This window comes from Aptenodytes forsteri, unplaced genomic scaffold (assembly GCF_000699145.1).
Source record: "Aptenodytes forsteri isolate BGI_AS27 unplaced genomic scaffold, ASM69914v1 Scaffold118, whole genome shotgun sequence".
Classification (NCBI taxonomy): Eukaryota; Metazoa; Chordata; class Aves; order Sphenisciformes; family Spheniscidae; genus Aptenodytes; species Aptenodytes forsteri.
The window spans coordinates 354,265-370,872 of NW_008795859.1; the positions used below are offsets into that span (position 1 = coordinate 354,265).

At 43.3% G+C, this 16,608-nt stretch overlaps 1 protein-coding gene and 1 long non-coding RNA gene across 2 annotated transcripts in view; one reads left to right on the plus strand and one right to left on the minus strand.

The window, feature by feature from the left end:
* The window catches only part of MYO1H (myosin IH), a 36,426-nt gene extending 25,182 nt beyond the window's left edge, over positions 1 to 11,244 (minus strand). Inside the window, exon 1 of the mRNA XM_019473307.1 lies at positions 11,205 to 11,244. Within this exon, the coding sequence (XP_019328852.1) occupies positions 11,205 to 11,219 (15 nt within the window). The 5' untranslated portion in view covers positions 11,220 to 11,244. The remainder of the gene's footprint in view (positions 1 to 11,204) is intronic.
* A 92-nt stretch (positions 11,245 to 11,336) lies between these two features.
* On the plus strand, positions 11,337 to 13,072 carry LOC103902753. Its single transcript, XR_657801.1, has 2 exons — positions 11,337 to 11,459; positions 12,788 to 13,072. It is a non-coding gene; the product is annotated as an uncharacterized LOC103902753 (long non-coding RNA).
* Positions 13,073 to 16,608: the final 3,536 nt, after the last annotated feature.

Consider the following 16,608-nt stretch of genomic DNA (forward strand, 5'->3'; position numbering starts at 1 on the left):
ATCGTGGAAGTTGACCTTACACTGAAAATACTCACTGCTGAGGATCAAGCTCACGTTTCCCAGGCTATAAGAATAAATCATATGCTTTTTATTTAGTTAAAGCAAGCTGATAGTTTCGTGCTAGCAAACAGACAAAGAGGATATTACTATAGAATAAAGAATAAGTGTGCCACAGTGGTGCTTTCAGGGTTTCTTTTTTTTTTTTTAAGACACCAGGATTACACAGTTCAGAGAAAAATTCCTACCCTAATGCATAAAATACTTCCCTTATGACAGAAATTAAGTTAATACATTTTGAGCAGCTTACCTTTTAAGGTTCCCAGGCTTTGCAAATTAGGAGAGATAAACTGGCTGAGCAGCCATCAGCTGAACACACACAGCAGCTCCTCAGACTCAGGGATGCGCACATAAGCTCAGCACCTTTGCTATTCTCATACTGCCCTTCATGACATTGGTTTTTTACATTTTGCTGCTCCACTGCTCAAGAAGATTGTGTGATTGTGTGTAAGATTTTGAACAAGCATTAAGAGGACAGCGATGGCCTGTTTATGCAGTGCCACATCACTTCTGCCCCCCTCTTTTTTTTTTTAAGCAGAAGCTTTACAAATTGTAAATAGGCACAATGTAAAATCTTTCTGCTAAGCTTTGGCAAACCCTGACTCTGGAGGTAGGCTTTCGGGATGAACCTGCATAGCACTAGCGGAAGATGACAGCACTTTGGACACTAAGGCTTGGTGGATTTAGAAGCAGGTTTTCACTAAAATGAAGAGCAAAGGACCCAACTGCACAATATTCTTTATGACTGAGGGAAGCTCAGAAGAGTCAGCTCTTAAACGGGAATTTTGATGTTAGTCTCATTTTTAGTACAGCCTGTTCTTTACATTCATCTGTTTATTGCACTGAAGGAGCGATCTGAGCTTTGAGATTTATATTCAGCAGTAACATTACCACAATACTCCAGAGAAAAAGATATTCTGGAAGCATACTATTTAAATCATATCATAGTTTAAAAATAAATCATACCTGCACTAACTTCACATACAAGTAATTACTTTTTTGCCTTTTACATCCACTACCTCCAGCTGACTGTGTTACCAGCCCTGGGTTGGCAGGCAGTAGTATTCCTCATTTCTCCTGAGCCATGGCATAATGTGACTGTGATCACTTCTTTCTTCTGCCAGAAAGATACCTACATTTTTTACTTTTAATATTAATAGCCCTTTTTTTTCCTCCTCTGCACATGACATATCTTATCCATTTGTTGTTCTTGTCCTTAGCTCAGATACCATCAGTTTGGAAGACAATATAAAGGATGACTTAGCTTCTCAAACCGATACCTGTACAGACTCCACTACCTACGCAGGGAGGAACATGGGGGTGGGGGGGAAAGAGTTAAAAAAAAATCTCCTATTCATTGTCCTATTAAACATTTAATTTGATTCTACAAAATTCAAGAACCCAAGAGATATTCAAACCACCATGATTCACCAAATCATGGTGATTACTACTTTCATTCTGAACACTTGCCTCTAAACCAAGTAGCCCGTTCAATGCTTGCTAGTGCTGGTGTTCCCACACCACTAGTCACCCCAGTAGTCGTCACATCTCCCAAAAAGATTATTATAGCTTTGCAAAATCATTGGAAGGCTTGACAGAACGGCTTTTCAGGGTGCAGTATTAAGTGGGATAATAGTAATCATTTCAGTCTCCCTGTTCTGGACTAATGCAGATGACACAACATTCAGTCATACCTAGTTTTGTATTGAGCATCGTTGTCATGGTAATATCCAAATCAAAAATCTATTCTGCAAACGTTTTTAGCAATCTTGTAACTTCACTGCATTGCAAGTGAGACAAATGGGCAGCTATAGTGCAAATTACCAGAGTAATCATTTTTGTTAAGTGTCTATCCCATCCGAGTAGTATTCAATATTATTTGGCAGTGCAATCTACAGATTTTTTGTTACCAAAAGATAGATGTTTCCTTCCTCTAAAAACACTTTATCTGCTCTACATAAGCTGCTGCGAGGTTAATATTTTTAACAAACACAAGTATACATTTCATAAACAAAATGCCAGAGTTTAGAGACAGACATTTATTATTTCTTTTGCCCTAATACTTTCTTCACCATTTAGAAAGGAAACTTTTGTCTTAATCATCTTTACTTTCTTGATCTTGCTACAAGGGCAGCTGAGCTTGGAGCCCAGCCCCTACCATCAGGGCTGACCTACCCAGGCTGGGAGGGCACACAACCTTCTTAAGGCCTCACCAAGCTGGACAAGTGTTTATCAGACTTAACAGAGCAGCTGTTTATTAGCTCCGGGTCAAGAACAGGAGGAATGTACCATCACCCCAGACCAGTAAAGACGCGCATCTCTCAAGTCAAGCGTGTTCAGGCTGTAATAAATCAGTATCCAGTGACAGAGAATTAAAAGCAATCAAACCTATGAAGCCAGGGCTGTTGAATGAGTTCTCAAACTTAAGCATGTCTTACCAGGTAAGAGATGTCTTTGAATTTAATTGCAAATTCATTTTTAAAGCAGAGGCTTTGGCCTGGCTGCAGGAACACGACCTCCCGATACACCTTCTCTCTTGCTAGAGAGAAGCATCTCTAGCAAGCCATCAAGATGCCACACGTGCCAGGGGTAGGTAACCTCTGGCTCCACGCGTGGTCAGTGCTTCTCTCTAGCAAGCCATGAAGATGCCACACGTGCCAGGGGTAGGTAACTGCTCAGAGTCAGCAGCCTCTAGTACCAGACCACTATCAACACTCCAAAGCTATTACGTCCTGAATTAGGCCTACCTAGACATTTCTACCGTATCACATGCATGTGCCCATGGTGTCTAACTGCCACACATTCATGTGTCATACAGGAGGAGCAGTCTCGTCTGGAGTATCCCATACCACCTCTTTTAGGGCTTATGGCGTATGAAGCCGCCTGTCTTTCTTGACTGTTGTTTTCTTTCAGCTGTCAGTTATTTCAAGTTATTTTTGACAGTCTGAGTAAGAAGTCACCTGATTTTTCTCCCAGGGTAAAGCAGCTTTTTGGCAGAATTACTGCAAGCAAAGAGAACATGTGAACAGCTTCACTTTCAAAATATACATGCAGCATTAATCAAAATAATGCCCTGAAACCCACCTGCCTCTACAGATACCCTGGACCAGGCCAAACAAAGAATTTAAACTGAAAACTTTAGATTGACCTAAGGCAGTACAGAACTCAAACCATATCACAGTCTGAACTATTTCCCCTTATTTTTCCTCCCTAAACAGTTGATACTAATTTTTTCCATTCCAGTTTGGTCATAGCACAGTGGCTGCCTGACAACATTAGAGTTTGTCATTTTTCTAGAAAGATGGACTATAAACAACTTAAGGTGGATTTGTCCTTCTGAGAAAGCACTTAGGACAAGCTGGACAAGAGACTTTTAGCTTCTCTCCAAGCCGGGAAGCATGAAAGAATAAGCCCGAAACCACAGTGGCCATCTACCTGATCAGGTTTCCTTAACCCAATTCTCTCACTCATATGTTAATTGGTAAGTGACACTGTTCCCCATTAGACAAAAATCCCAAACTCTTTTCTGGGCTACTTTGTGCTCAGATTTTCTCAGTATTTTGCTATTGCTGACGTCAGGCAATTTTATCACCACAGTACCATTTACTGCCCTGTCCCCCACCCCATTTCTGGAAGTTTACTAGAAGTTTTGTGCTTACCTGGTATCACCATCAGTAAGAGATACCCCCCCCAGGGCTCATCAGTGCACATTAAAAAGAGCAGTGTCTTGCTGGGGTAAAGGATTACTTTCCTTTCCTCATCACTTAGGAGTCAGGAGATTTGTTTCTTGCCCACTGAGACGCAAGCTCTATCACAAAATCTCTCCCTTGCTACAATGAGGGCTTTTTCTTTTCCCACAGGGATTTGTCTATCAACATTGAAACTACAAGGAACTGCAATGGATCGCAACACAAATTCATGAGATGCGCAGCTCTTGAAAAAGGCCTAAATTAAGGTCAGAAGCAACAGACTAGTTTCTTTGACAAAGTTTGTAACAGTTTGTGACAAACAAACAAGACTTGGCAAGGAACAGTTAGAAAGACAACTTTCCTTTTTTAAAAAAAAATTTGCAAAATTACTTATCTTTTCCAGAGGCTCAGAACTTCATTTTTCAACAGGGTCCAAAGTTAATTGTTGCTGTTTCTTTAGTTTAACGCCGTAGAACAGAAGAGATTAATGTATAGGGGAAGAGGAGGATCAGTTATGATGCCACTACTATTTTGGAAGCATTAGAAAAACCCAAACCAACCATGCTACATGCTACCCATGCAGATACAAACAAGAGGTGAGAGCCTCAGGTGGGCACCATCTCACCCAGCATATCTTTCAAGTAGCCTCTTACCCACCTGGTCGGGCAAGCATCCTTACCTGTAGCAAAACGCCATGCAAGCCACCAGACTCCAGGTTTATTTGGGCCACCCATAAAGCCACAGATTCCCACCACAAGAGTCAGAAAAGTCTTCTCAGGGATCCTCCACACATCCCCAAACCATCCCAACCTGCCAGAGATGCCGATTTCCTTACCACCACCCTACCAATTCAGAAGTGTTTTTATTTCACACGTGCCTCCTTCCTCCTTTACCTGCATCCCCCCAGCCGCAGCATGCCTTCTCCCGTCAACTCCTTCTCCAACCTGCGCTTCCTTCATAAAGAGTTAACAGGGCTGAAGTTAAGGCCCGCTGACACCAAGTATCATGTGTCGGGCTGTTTGCTCACCTCCCTCCTTGGGCAGGGATGTTAACATTCTCCTTGTTTAATGAATTATCTAGCATGCTGTCAGCACTCAAGCTGTGATGAGGTTTATGCCAACAGTACCACTTGATGAGATTTTAGGATCTCACCGAAAGAGTGAAGTCTGAGTTTGAAGACGAAGTGATGGACTCTAACCTTTCTGATGGGTAATTTGAGCAAATCCAGGCAAAAAAAAAATATCAACCCCTGAACAGGCTCCTCACTCCCTTCCCACAGCTCCCAGCTCGGCTCCCCACTAGAGGTCACTGCAAAACCCATTTTAAATTTGCAGACTGAAGTTTCCACGGATTATCCCTTTTCTCATATGCAACTGCCAGTTTCTCCCCAGAAAAGTGACTTTTCAGGTGGGACTCCAACTGCTGCCGACTCCCACACGATGCCAGCTCTTTCTCCCCCTCCGCCCAGCTGTCCAAGACAACAACAACAAATATTTTCCCATGATTTCTTCTCTGCCTAAACAACCGTCAACAGAATAAAATCCCTCCGTTTGGGTAGCCAGCGCTCCATGAGCAGCAGCAAGTGACCTCTCAGTTCTGTTCAACAATCCTCTAGATGATGCTTTCAATCCTGCAGAGAGCTCTGTATTTAAGAAGCTTCACACCCAAGTCCAACCTCACTGAAAAACGAAGGTGTCCTCCTAAAGGGACTCATAGCAAGGTCAGGGTCCACAGAAGTGGAAGAACCCTTCCTGCACCACAAAATATCTTTGCCTGGCCTTACAGCAACATTTAGAAGTTAGATGTCTTACCTCGTGGCTCAGTCATTGAGGAAAACAGGCAAACAGTACGATCTGGGAAGCTGTCGGGCAAAGGCATTTCTGACTTATCCTCAGCTAATAAATACTGATTATGAACAAGAACAGTCAAGACTTAAAATTTTAAAAAAATTATATTTCCATAGAGAAGTGGAAAGAAGCACCTGTTTAACAGTTTATTTAGAAACATCTGTTTCCCAACAGAATTGTTTTTCAGTAACAGATAAGATAATTCCTACCGACAAGAGCACGCTTGGGTTACGATCTCCACAAAAAAGCTTCCTGCTCCCACCCCCCTCCAAAACTCGGAGCCTTATCTAACGCTGGACACAACGATCTTAAAGCACAGTTCAGTCTATTTGTTCAGCTCTGTCTCCCACCGGCATCCTAGGAAATCTGCTGTGATACCAAACTTATGACCTGTGTGTGACAACACCCCCGAGTTGTAAGCAAATAAAACTTGTGCCAGAGGAACGTAGCACAGTAAGCAGACATCTCCGGAGCCATCCGATTCAAAATAGACATGAGAGTCTCAGGCCTGCTCAGGACAGATGAACTTGGAGCAACACTGCTAATACAGATTCCTTTAGAAACGTCAGAGCTCTGTTTTGGAAATACTCATTTACTGCAAGAGGCAGCGCTCCTTGACCCAGTCCTGCACCCCTTGTGCGCAACAGGAATTTGCTCATTAAGAGTCCTGAAAACTGGATGGCGGCACTGCAAGGATTACAACAGGGAAACCCCTTGGGCTCTGCTCCACCTAAGGCTCTCAAAAGAAGTTGCCCAAAAGGGCAGTGACAGCACTTGACCATCAAAATGGTAAAGAATGATGTTCTGCAAGAGCCTGCTCGGCAAGGTCAGCAGGAGAGCATGGACAGGTCCCAGCAATCACGTCTCTTCCTTCAACTCCGGCAGCGACCTCAAGGTCAAGATTACAGCACGCGGTAGGGCTGCTGGAAGGGGCTACAGGCAGCTGCCTGTGCAGTGTCTGCTCCAGGAGGAGCCGGGACCCCATCCCTTCGTCCCCAAAGGGAACTTGGGCTCAGTGACCATCAAAGAGCTGGTACCGCTGCATGCTTGGCAATAGAACTGGGAGCAATGTTACCACCCAAGAATAACGGCGAGCCCAGGGCGACAGGGAAATACTTTCCTCCTACTGTGGAAACTTTGGCGTGGCTCCTAAGAATTAATCTGTTCAGGGTAATTTTCAGATAAACAAGAACCGCACATAAAACAGATCAAAGCAGACCAGATCTCCACCAAGTAACCAAGCTATGGTTGTCCCATTGCAGCAAAGCCAACAAAAAGACGAGATGATTTTTAGACATTTCGGTGAGACTGGCCCCTATATCTCTGGAAACTTCTTCCACATTTATAATGAAACTGAAATGCTACACACTGACTGTGCTTGGAAATGCAGCGGCAGCACCGCAGAAAAGTGATGTCTTGGGTCTGTATACGAGGCACTTGGGCCGCCTTGCACTACTGTACACGCTTTTCAAGGCAAGAGAATTCATAAATACAGTTATACTGTGGAAAAATTTATACATTGTAACCTAATTTCTTTTCAAAAGAATACAGAATAAGAGGGGTTTAAGGTTAATCAACAGCCTAGGGAAACGCCAACAGTTCTTAAGGCCTCTTGTCTGTCTCCAGGGCATAGTCTGCTATAGACTTGTTAAAGGGTGACTGTCTGTCTTTCTCAATAGTGGAGAGGTCGAGGTGAACCACTTCACTTTCATAAATCAAAAGAAAGAAAAAAGTGAGAAAATCTCCAGAGTTCAAACATTTCTTTAAAACCCAAACTTTAAATACTAAATGGGCTTCATGGCTGCCATTTTGAAAAACATTAGTTTGCCAAAAGACCCTTTTGATTTCTATTTGAAATGCAAGCGCTCACAGATAATCCATTGAGAATCAAACCCCCACAAAAGGCTTCCTGAAACAATCGCGGTGCTGGTGAAGGACAACATTTTTGTGCCCAAAATAAAACATTTTAATGCGCTACAATCCATTACACATATATTCCTACATTTCCTTTCAGTAATTATTCATTAGAAAACATTTAACGTCACTGCAGATTTCACACTGGGCAGTCTGCACACAAAGGAGAAGAGTTGGCCCATTTATAAGGGGCTGAGGCCGCCTTTTCTCATCTGAGAAACTCCAAGGCGGTGGGGGCTGCCGGACACAACGGGCAGGCTAAATTGTGCGGTTAACGGTCAAAGCCCCCCTGCCTACTTTGACACTCATTTAAAGATGACGGGGAACAATAGAGATTTGTTCTTAGCAACTCTTTCTTGTTAGGCGGGGTCTACATGGGCTGCGCCGGGCGGTTCAAGGCATGAAACCGGTGCTGATGTTCGGTTCCACCTGCCATCGCTCGCCCTGCTCGCTCCCCTCCCCGCCCCCCTTCCCCTTTCCCCACTTTAACACAATGAGACAGGTAAAGAATATCATTAAAAAGAGTCCCATTCAGCACGTCAGCTTTAATAAAACAATTGCCTGTCAGGTTAATATGAGCAGCTCAAATTTTGGGTTAGTGCCAGTAAGCCTGCTCTTCTGAACCAGGTTAGTAAAAACAGCCCTTCTCGCCCCAAAATTCCCAGTTCACCTCTGGGATTCCCGTTTGCACCAGTGCTCCCAGGTTACAGCACTGTCAGCGGGCACCAGTGCATTCAGGCACCTGACATATAGCGTAAACCACTTCTTTATCACCTTTTAATTGACAAACCCGTAACAACTGCTAGGAAAGATCCTTTTGCTTTATCAGCTTCTTTTGCACGCCGCAGAGATGCTGCCTGGAACTCTGCTTTTGCCCCCGCACCCCAGACACGCTAGGGGTGCTTGATGAGCAAGGAAAGCAGCAGCAACCGCACATCACTTGGGAAGTTTAAGACTATAAAAAAATCAAGCTGCAAATCCTGTCAAGCGAGAACAGAGACACTAACTGCATGCTCTTGCTCTCAGTCATTGCTTTTTAGATGTAAGTGCCAGAGTTTTTTTTCAGCACAGACATGCTTAAATTTACTGCTGCTGGATCAGAGGCAGCTCCTTAATGAATCCTGGATCTTTATTAATTGCAGAACAGGACATCTTATTAGAAAGCATAAATTGCTGATAAGCTCCATAAAGTGTATTCCCTAGCTAACAGAACACAGGATTTCCAGCTGGAAAGCTAACATTCAGAGTTAAAGCTTCTGGAAATGAGAGAGAGTAAATTTATTCAACTTCTAGGAAAGAGAAGGACAGTCCTTGAGTATCTGACAGTCCATACGTTACAGGGAGAGTAGCATTAAACAACAGCAAGCTCATGTATTCAGAAGTCTTGCAGACGAACAGAAAGAGACGCCTTGCTAAGATGCCCTCGGTGCTGGTGAGAGCACAGCTCAGACCTTGATTTTGCTCCGATAACTACAGAGAACACACAGCAGGACAGGGCCACCTCCGGAGAATTAAAAACAAACAAACCAACCCCAAACCAACCAAGCTACAGGGAAGATGTAACAGGTGTTTCCTCTGCCTGGATTAGGCTGCAGTCCCTCTGTATTTACAACTACTGCTTGTTTGGTCTCAACCAGGACTTGGGCTGCTCAGAGCCCACCATTATTCCTACTTGGCATAAGAAAGGGAGATAGAGCAACCTCTCCCAGCTGCGTGGTGTTGCAGGCAGGAGGTCCAGCCCTCCGACCAGGTTCTAGATCTACACTAGTCGCACAGAAATCTAGAAAACCAAAGGCACCTTCATCCCCTTTCACAGTTTGAACACTCTGGTTTTCACAGTCACAAGTCTTAATTCTTAAGCTAGAATTCCAGATGGAAAAAAAAAAAGAGCAAAAACTCATGACCCCTCAATGCAGCGCTAAATTTTATTAAAGCACAAGTGAACACACTATCATGGCATTTACAAAGCAGGCACAACATTTTAGGGGAAAATCTTCAAGACAGTCAGAAGAGAGAACTAGAGGAAAACTGCACCCAAACACACACTTCTGGACACAGCAGGAAGGCCACAGGTAAGATAAGTATTGGTATCACATCTCCCATCGAAGCATTCCAACACAAACCCTGACAAAAAAAATCCTTTGGGCATCAGAAAGCAAAGAGAAGCTGGCCTGTGTAATCACTCCTCTCGAGGGAGGCGACAAGTCAGTGTCAAAACTGAAAGCAGACAAGATGAATGACGTCTGGGACAACAAATTGCTGTCTAAAACAAGATTAGAACTCAAGTTCCCAGAGCAAGAGCCAGTCTTTATCTCTGCACCAGAACCCCCAAAAATCAAGGGCTGCTTTGATACAACTACAAAACAGTAACTTGCAGAGGCTGCAACACAAGGTCTAATTCACATGAATTACAGCAAAGGTCACCCAAATGCTCACATTAATTTAGAACGTGCACTTGCTCTGGGCCCGGCTTGTCAGGCTTGAAGTAGCATCAGATGCCAAGGCAGCAGTTTTGCACACAGGTAGGAGGAACTCGGAGGGTGCATCTGGAGAGGCTGTGAGCACAGACTCATCACCTAGCTGCAAATTTACTGGCAAGTGTAATATTTCAACAGAGCCTGGAGAGGCAGCCACAATGGAGCAGGGAACGTTCTTGGGAATAAATAGCAAACCTCCTTCAAATTGATGCAGAAAACATCTTTATCAGACCTTCCTTATTGTTTTAGTTTTCCTGGACCCCCCTGCACACAAAGCGCTTCGCTAACAAGCATTTAAATTCAGAAGTCAAGCACGAAGACATTATCAATAGGCCACATAAATGCTTCATTCTGGAAGCTACCACCTGAAGCCACAGGAGAGCCTCTTGCACCCCACCAACCAGCCAGTCTGACAGGGGGGTTAAGAGACTAGATTTGCTTTACAGCCACCTGCAGCATTAAGCAGCAAACTGCGTGGTGAGACTTAATACAGGAGAAATTTATGTAAAGGAAAGATAGGGTGTTTTCTTCAGAAGACACCCCTTTACTACCCCTCACAATACTTTACAGAGCACAAAAGCTATTTTTGAGGGTAGGAAGGGTCTGGTCACAGTACCCGTGAGGAACTTCCATCCCTGCTTGCAGCTCTGAAACCAAGTGAGAGAAAAGGCGAGCACTCTGACTTGTTACAGAGATGGAGACAGAGAAGAATGAGAAGGAAGAAGCACAGGGATCCCCCTTAGAGCATCCAAGCTATTTTGACTCCATAGCAAGTAGAAAAGAGGGTTGGGTGTGTGTGTGTGTCCTCCAGCATTCTGCATGCAGCAGGACCCACCCATCAGGATCACCAAAGGGCAGTTATCCTGGTTTTGTTTTTTAAATAAAGATCAAGGCTCCTCAAGCAGTCCTAGACAAGTTACCAGGCATTCTGGTGTGCACATTGCAAGCCCCCTTCTCCACTGATCAAAAAAACATCCCTCTCTTCTCCAAGCAGGTGAAAGTCAGCTCCTTCCCTCCTCCTTTGGTCACACCATTCTCTCCAAGACACCCCAGAAACAGTTCTACCTCTCTTCCTTTGACAAGGAAGAAATCATTGCTACCTACACACTGCAAGTCAGGCACCGGTTTGCCAAGACAGTTATCCCTCCTCATTTAGCCAGAAATTCTCATTTTAAAGCACACACTAGCACAAAAACCTTTCAAAGAGCTCTAGAACTTACCCCCACTTCTTCCATATTGCTACAAAAAGGTAGCTTAAAGCAAGCCAAGCAAGCAAGAGAAAAAAAGTAAATCCCCCCACCTTCTGAAACACAAAACTACCCACTCTAAATATATGATATATTGCCAGAGCAGAGCAGGCTGGGAGCAGGGGTGAGTCAGCTGTTTGCTCTTATGGTTAAAAGGCTACTGAATGGCTGACACCGGGAAACTTAATCATCTGAAACAGGGAAAACCTGTTAAAATAGGTAAAACAGGTAAGCGAAGAGGTATGTTTTAAAGGAGCAACAAAACATTAATCGCTTCTTAGCCTTAATCCTTAACAAAATGACCACTGTGGTGCAGCTGCTGCAAAACCTCCTTCTTTTTCCCCTCATGGGAAGGAAGAAAGGAAGATTTGGTTTAATATACTAGCAGTATTTAAGAATAAAGATTATGTTTTCTATATGAAATTATTTTATTTGTGCTTAATAAGGGTAAAAGAAGAAAGAATATACAGAAATGTGTATTTTGCTACAAGCAAATTTTTGTATATAATGCTTGAATTTTTTAAAAATAAGCCCTCACCACACAGTATAGGCAACTGCTGTCAAAAGTTAGATGGTAACTTAATTGCAGGCTAAGAAATGTAAGACCAATATATCAGCAGATGCTTTTGTATTTTACTATATTGCATTGCATATTAGGAGATGATATGAAATTCTTGGATTTAGGTGCATGTTTGAATCAGAAAGTGTTACTATTAAAGTACATATTCCTCATCTTGAAAAATAAGTCTATCTAAAATTAACAATTAAAGAGTTTCGTACAGGGACATAAGTAGCTTTATACATTATTTATCTTGGGTTTTATACTTAGAGCGGAATGTTATTTGAGGAAATAGAAATAACTGCAGTGATTTAGTGTTGTGGTTTAACCTTGGCTGGCAACTGAGCACCACCCAGTCGCTTGCTCACTCCCCCCCCGCAGTGGGATGGGGGAGAGAATCGGAAGGGTAAGAGTGAGAAAACTCATGGGTTGAGATAAAAAGTTTAATCATTGAAATAAAATAATAATAATAAATCTTGGGTTTTATACTTAGAGCGGAATGTTATTTGAGGAAATAGAAATAACTGCAGTGATTTAGTGTTGTGGTTTAACCTTGGCTGGCGCAACTGAGCCACCCAGTCGCTTGCTCACTCCCCCCCCGCAGTGGGATGGGGGAGAGAATCGGAAGGGTAAGAGTGAGAAAACTCATGGGTTGATAGAGCATGGGAAGCTGAAAAGTCCTTGACTAGTGTAAGCACTGCTCAGCAACAGCTAAAACATCGGTGTGTTATCAACATTGTTCTCATCCTAAATCCAAAACACAGCACTGTACCAGCTACTAGGAAGGAAATTAACTCTATCCCTGCCGAAACCAGGACATTTAGAAATAAATGCTTTACAAGTGAAAAATAAAACAGAGGGAGGTTTGGAGGAAAAGAATGTGTCGTCTTTATGAATCCGTAAGTCTTTCCTGTAAGAACTCCTCTTCTCACCGAGGACTATTTACAGTGAATGAAAATTATCCTGGCAATCCGACTGAGTATTTCCTTTCTGCAAGGTGGTGAGCAAAGAGAGGATGTGGAAGAAAAGCAGCGTAAGTGGGGAGAAAGGAGAAGCCAGGAACCACTCTTGCATTCCACCTGCAGCCATCGGTCTGTTCACGTTCGGGGCTCTGTGCAGCGCTCGGCTGTCCCGGCCTCGGAGGAAACGACGACAATTATCACAGTAATGAATGTGCTGGGCCCGTTTGCTGTAATTGTGTCTCGTGTCATTAATACAGTAAATAACTAGATAGGGAGTCCTGTCTAAGGGTAAAAATAAAGGCCGTGCCAAACCCGAACCATATGTAAGTTGCTGTTTGCTTCTCAGCAGCTCACGTTGTAGATAATGTTTTCTTTGTTTTGCCTTTCATTATGTTCGTAAAATCTCCATTTCCACGGCAGGTGGCCACGTCCCCCCTGCTGCTCCCCAAAGAGCCCCGCGTTGCCTGAGCCCAGCCGGAGCAGCGAGCCCAGCGCTCATTGATACAAGACAGGGAGGAAAGAAAGCTTTATTTTAAATAGGAGAAATTCCCCCACACCTTGCGGCTCTTTTGCAAATCCAGAATTCAATGCTTGTCAAGTAGGAGGATGTTGCTCCTGTCCCCGGCGGATTACGGACAGTTAATAAACTGTTCTGGGAACGAGGAGCCGGTGGCGTGCCAAGAGGGCTTGGGGACACCCAAGCACTGCCACACCACCGGAGCTCCAGAGTTGGTGAAACACGGGGTGAGGATACACAAAGGCTATTGCCTGAGGAATTACTCACGGATCCTACTAGGATTACTGTGCTGATTTTATGGTCTTTAAAGCTGACCTTCAAAAGGACAAATTGAGAAGAAGGAGCAGGGTAATGCTCCTTTGGGTTTTTTGAAATGAGAAATGCAGGTCCCGGCTGGTTTTTCTTGGGAGGATGAATAAAGAAGGAGCAGGTTTAACATCAGTAGGGCCAAAGAAGCTGCACGGGGTTATCTGACAAGAGCAAATGAGTTTTCCTTTGAGCATTTGGGGTTTTTTTGTCTGATAACCGTAATTTATTTCAAATATCTGTCACGTAGTATAACAGTGGGAAGGAAAACTTTCACGGCAAAGTTGCAAAAGCCCCCAGCTACTAAAAGCTGTTAATAAGTCTGGATCTGTCAAACAAATATACATTAAAAGGGGAAGATAAGAATTAATTTTTTTAAATTGGATAAAATAAAATACTTTTTTTTTCCTGAGGAGGAATTCTTTTTGAGCCTTCTACAACTATTATTAAAAAGAAATTCTCTCATTCCTATATCAGTTTAAAGCCTCAACAGCAAGGTACCTATCTCATCCCGTGGACTATTCTTACATTTATGCTTAAGTTTGGATCACTGAACGGGGGGCTCCGCTGTCTCTGATTCAGCTAGACCATGCACTATCGAGTAGCAACACTGAAAATTGCACACAAAGTAAAAAAACCCTTCAGTGTTGCAATAAGCAAAACTCCAATAGATTTAACAGGATCGTTGCACAGCCAGACACCCACATCATCTCCGAGTTCAGCAGTCAGTACTTCAACTCACTAAAATACATCCCTTTATCTCCCTCTCTGGTACTATGACACAGCGAAGCAAATCCACTATTTGTTCCTTTCACTCTGTCTTCTCACCAGACATAAGATGTGGAAGGAATTAATTATGGCTAATTAAAAATTAAATCCTCTGTCTCGCCTTTGGTCACTGTATTTCTCTCTCTGACTCGGACTTTGCAGCTCAAATGCTCTATTGCATTCTGCCTCTGTCACCTTTTATTTGGGAATAATTTGCTTACTTCTCTTCGGCTTCGGCATCAAGCTCTGTCATTTGGTCTTTGCAGTGCCAGCTGCAGAGCTCCAGTCCGGCTCCCACCTCTGCTCCCTCTGCTCCGTGCCGCCGCTGCTGCTCACAGCTGACCACCTTAGCTTCAGCACCTCTCCCCAGCGACTCAGTGTCATTCCTTACTTCAAACCCCCACAGCCAGCAAGGGCCTCCCTCTCCTTATGTGCCGAGCTGACTCTCTCCAGCCCAATCACTTGATGGAGCAGCTCTCCGTGAAGCTTTTCAACCGCGGTTCCTCCGAGGACACCACCTATGCTGCACAACTGACCTTCGTGAAATGCATCGTGAGTGTGAACTCTTGTCCCTGCCAAACACAATTTTCTGTGGGGAAGAGGAGAAAAGGAGGGGCAAAGGAACCACTCTTCCTTTGAGCAGGTCTCAACACACTGATGCTGAATAAATAAATGGAGGATTAACCAAGTTATTTTGCAGCAAGTGGAATGTTTGCTAAGTAGATCATAGAATTTCACCATGTCATTCATTTGCCTATGAGTCAGCTCTGGACCAAGAATGCCAAGGTTACCTGGACGTCTGTCCTACAAAAACTGTCACCAGGTTTTGTGATGAGATTTGACGGAGATTGCCGGAGGCAGAGTGCCATGCCAAGACTGTGACCACTGTCCAAACAGGCCAGCTTCAGAACTTCCTAAGCATTTAGAAAGACTAAACTGGACTATTTAAGAAAACAGTCTGTGTTAGTGACGCAGTACTGCTACAGAGGTCTTGCAGAATTTTCTCTGAAGTTTTGCTACAGTCTATGGCAAGAGAAAGTCATCAGCAGACACCAAGAAACCTGCACCTTAATTGCAAGAGCTGTTATAAATCTTTGAATTTTAATCTCTTGTTGGAAAAAAGTAGCTGGTTTGATCCTGGAGTTCCATCTGTCCTCTCCTCTGTCAAGACTTCATTAGCATGCAAGTGAGATGTCACCCCAGTCACAGCTTCCAAGAAATTTCTTTGTTGAAGTCCACTAAATTAAATTAGTCAGCAGAGACGGAAAGTGAACATTTATGAATACACAGGTATCAAGGATAAAAGTCGTTCTTACTGCTGAAGGCATATTGTCCAAGCTAAACGCAACACACACTTTTGCACCATGAAGTTTTTGAAATTAGTCTAGATATTTGTGACTGAATTATAGCAGTTGTGTGCTTTATAAAAATGTTATTTCAAAATCATTATACCATCCTCTAGCCTATGGAAATGCACTACTCAAATATTTACTAATGCAGTTAATAGAAATGTCATATGGAACTACATCTCTAGCTAGCTGCAATACATCTATCACTATAGCCACTAATAATTAAAATTACCTGGGTATCCATCTTGAATGCTGTTAAAGTCAGCTGTTAACAATTATTCCAGCTAAACCATTCAAAAGGTGCTTTGAACTTGTTTAAGGTCCTTCGTAACACTGTGCAGCTAGCTAGGAGACTACGTTCTCACCCGAATAGAGTACCATTAATAATTTACTGTGTGAGTCAGGGACTTTGTCCTATGGTACTTGCATACACTTAGTGGCCACTTTTCCAAGATAAGCACTAGAAACTGTATCTTCCTTGAGATTACGTTGCAGGCACCAGTGATCTTTGATGAGTTGGTATAAGCATTATATGTTAATTACGAACTACCGAAATAAGTGAGTGCATCCATCTGCTGTTTTAAAACTGCCCCTGGAGTCAGCCCCATCCAGGACCGTGCCAGTGTTGCAGACCGGGTGGTGGGTGCTCATCTACTTGTTCAGAAACCAGAATGTTAGAGGCTGTAGGAGCTGACTCGAGCTGGAAGCTTTAAGGTTAATAATGTATATTCTCTTGGTTATAGTATCTCTCTTCCCAGGCTGAGGCTAAGACATGCTTAAAAATTAAAAGTGCAGATATCCTACAAAGGAGGAACAGATGCTAAGACTACACATTAATCTTTAATGTGATTCCAACTCACAACTAAATTTTACTAATGTCCCTGCATTGCTGCAACCTCCGCGATCTCTTCACCCC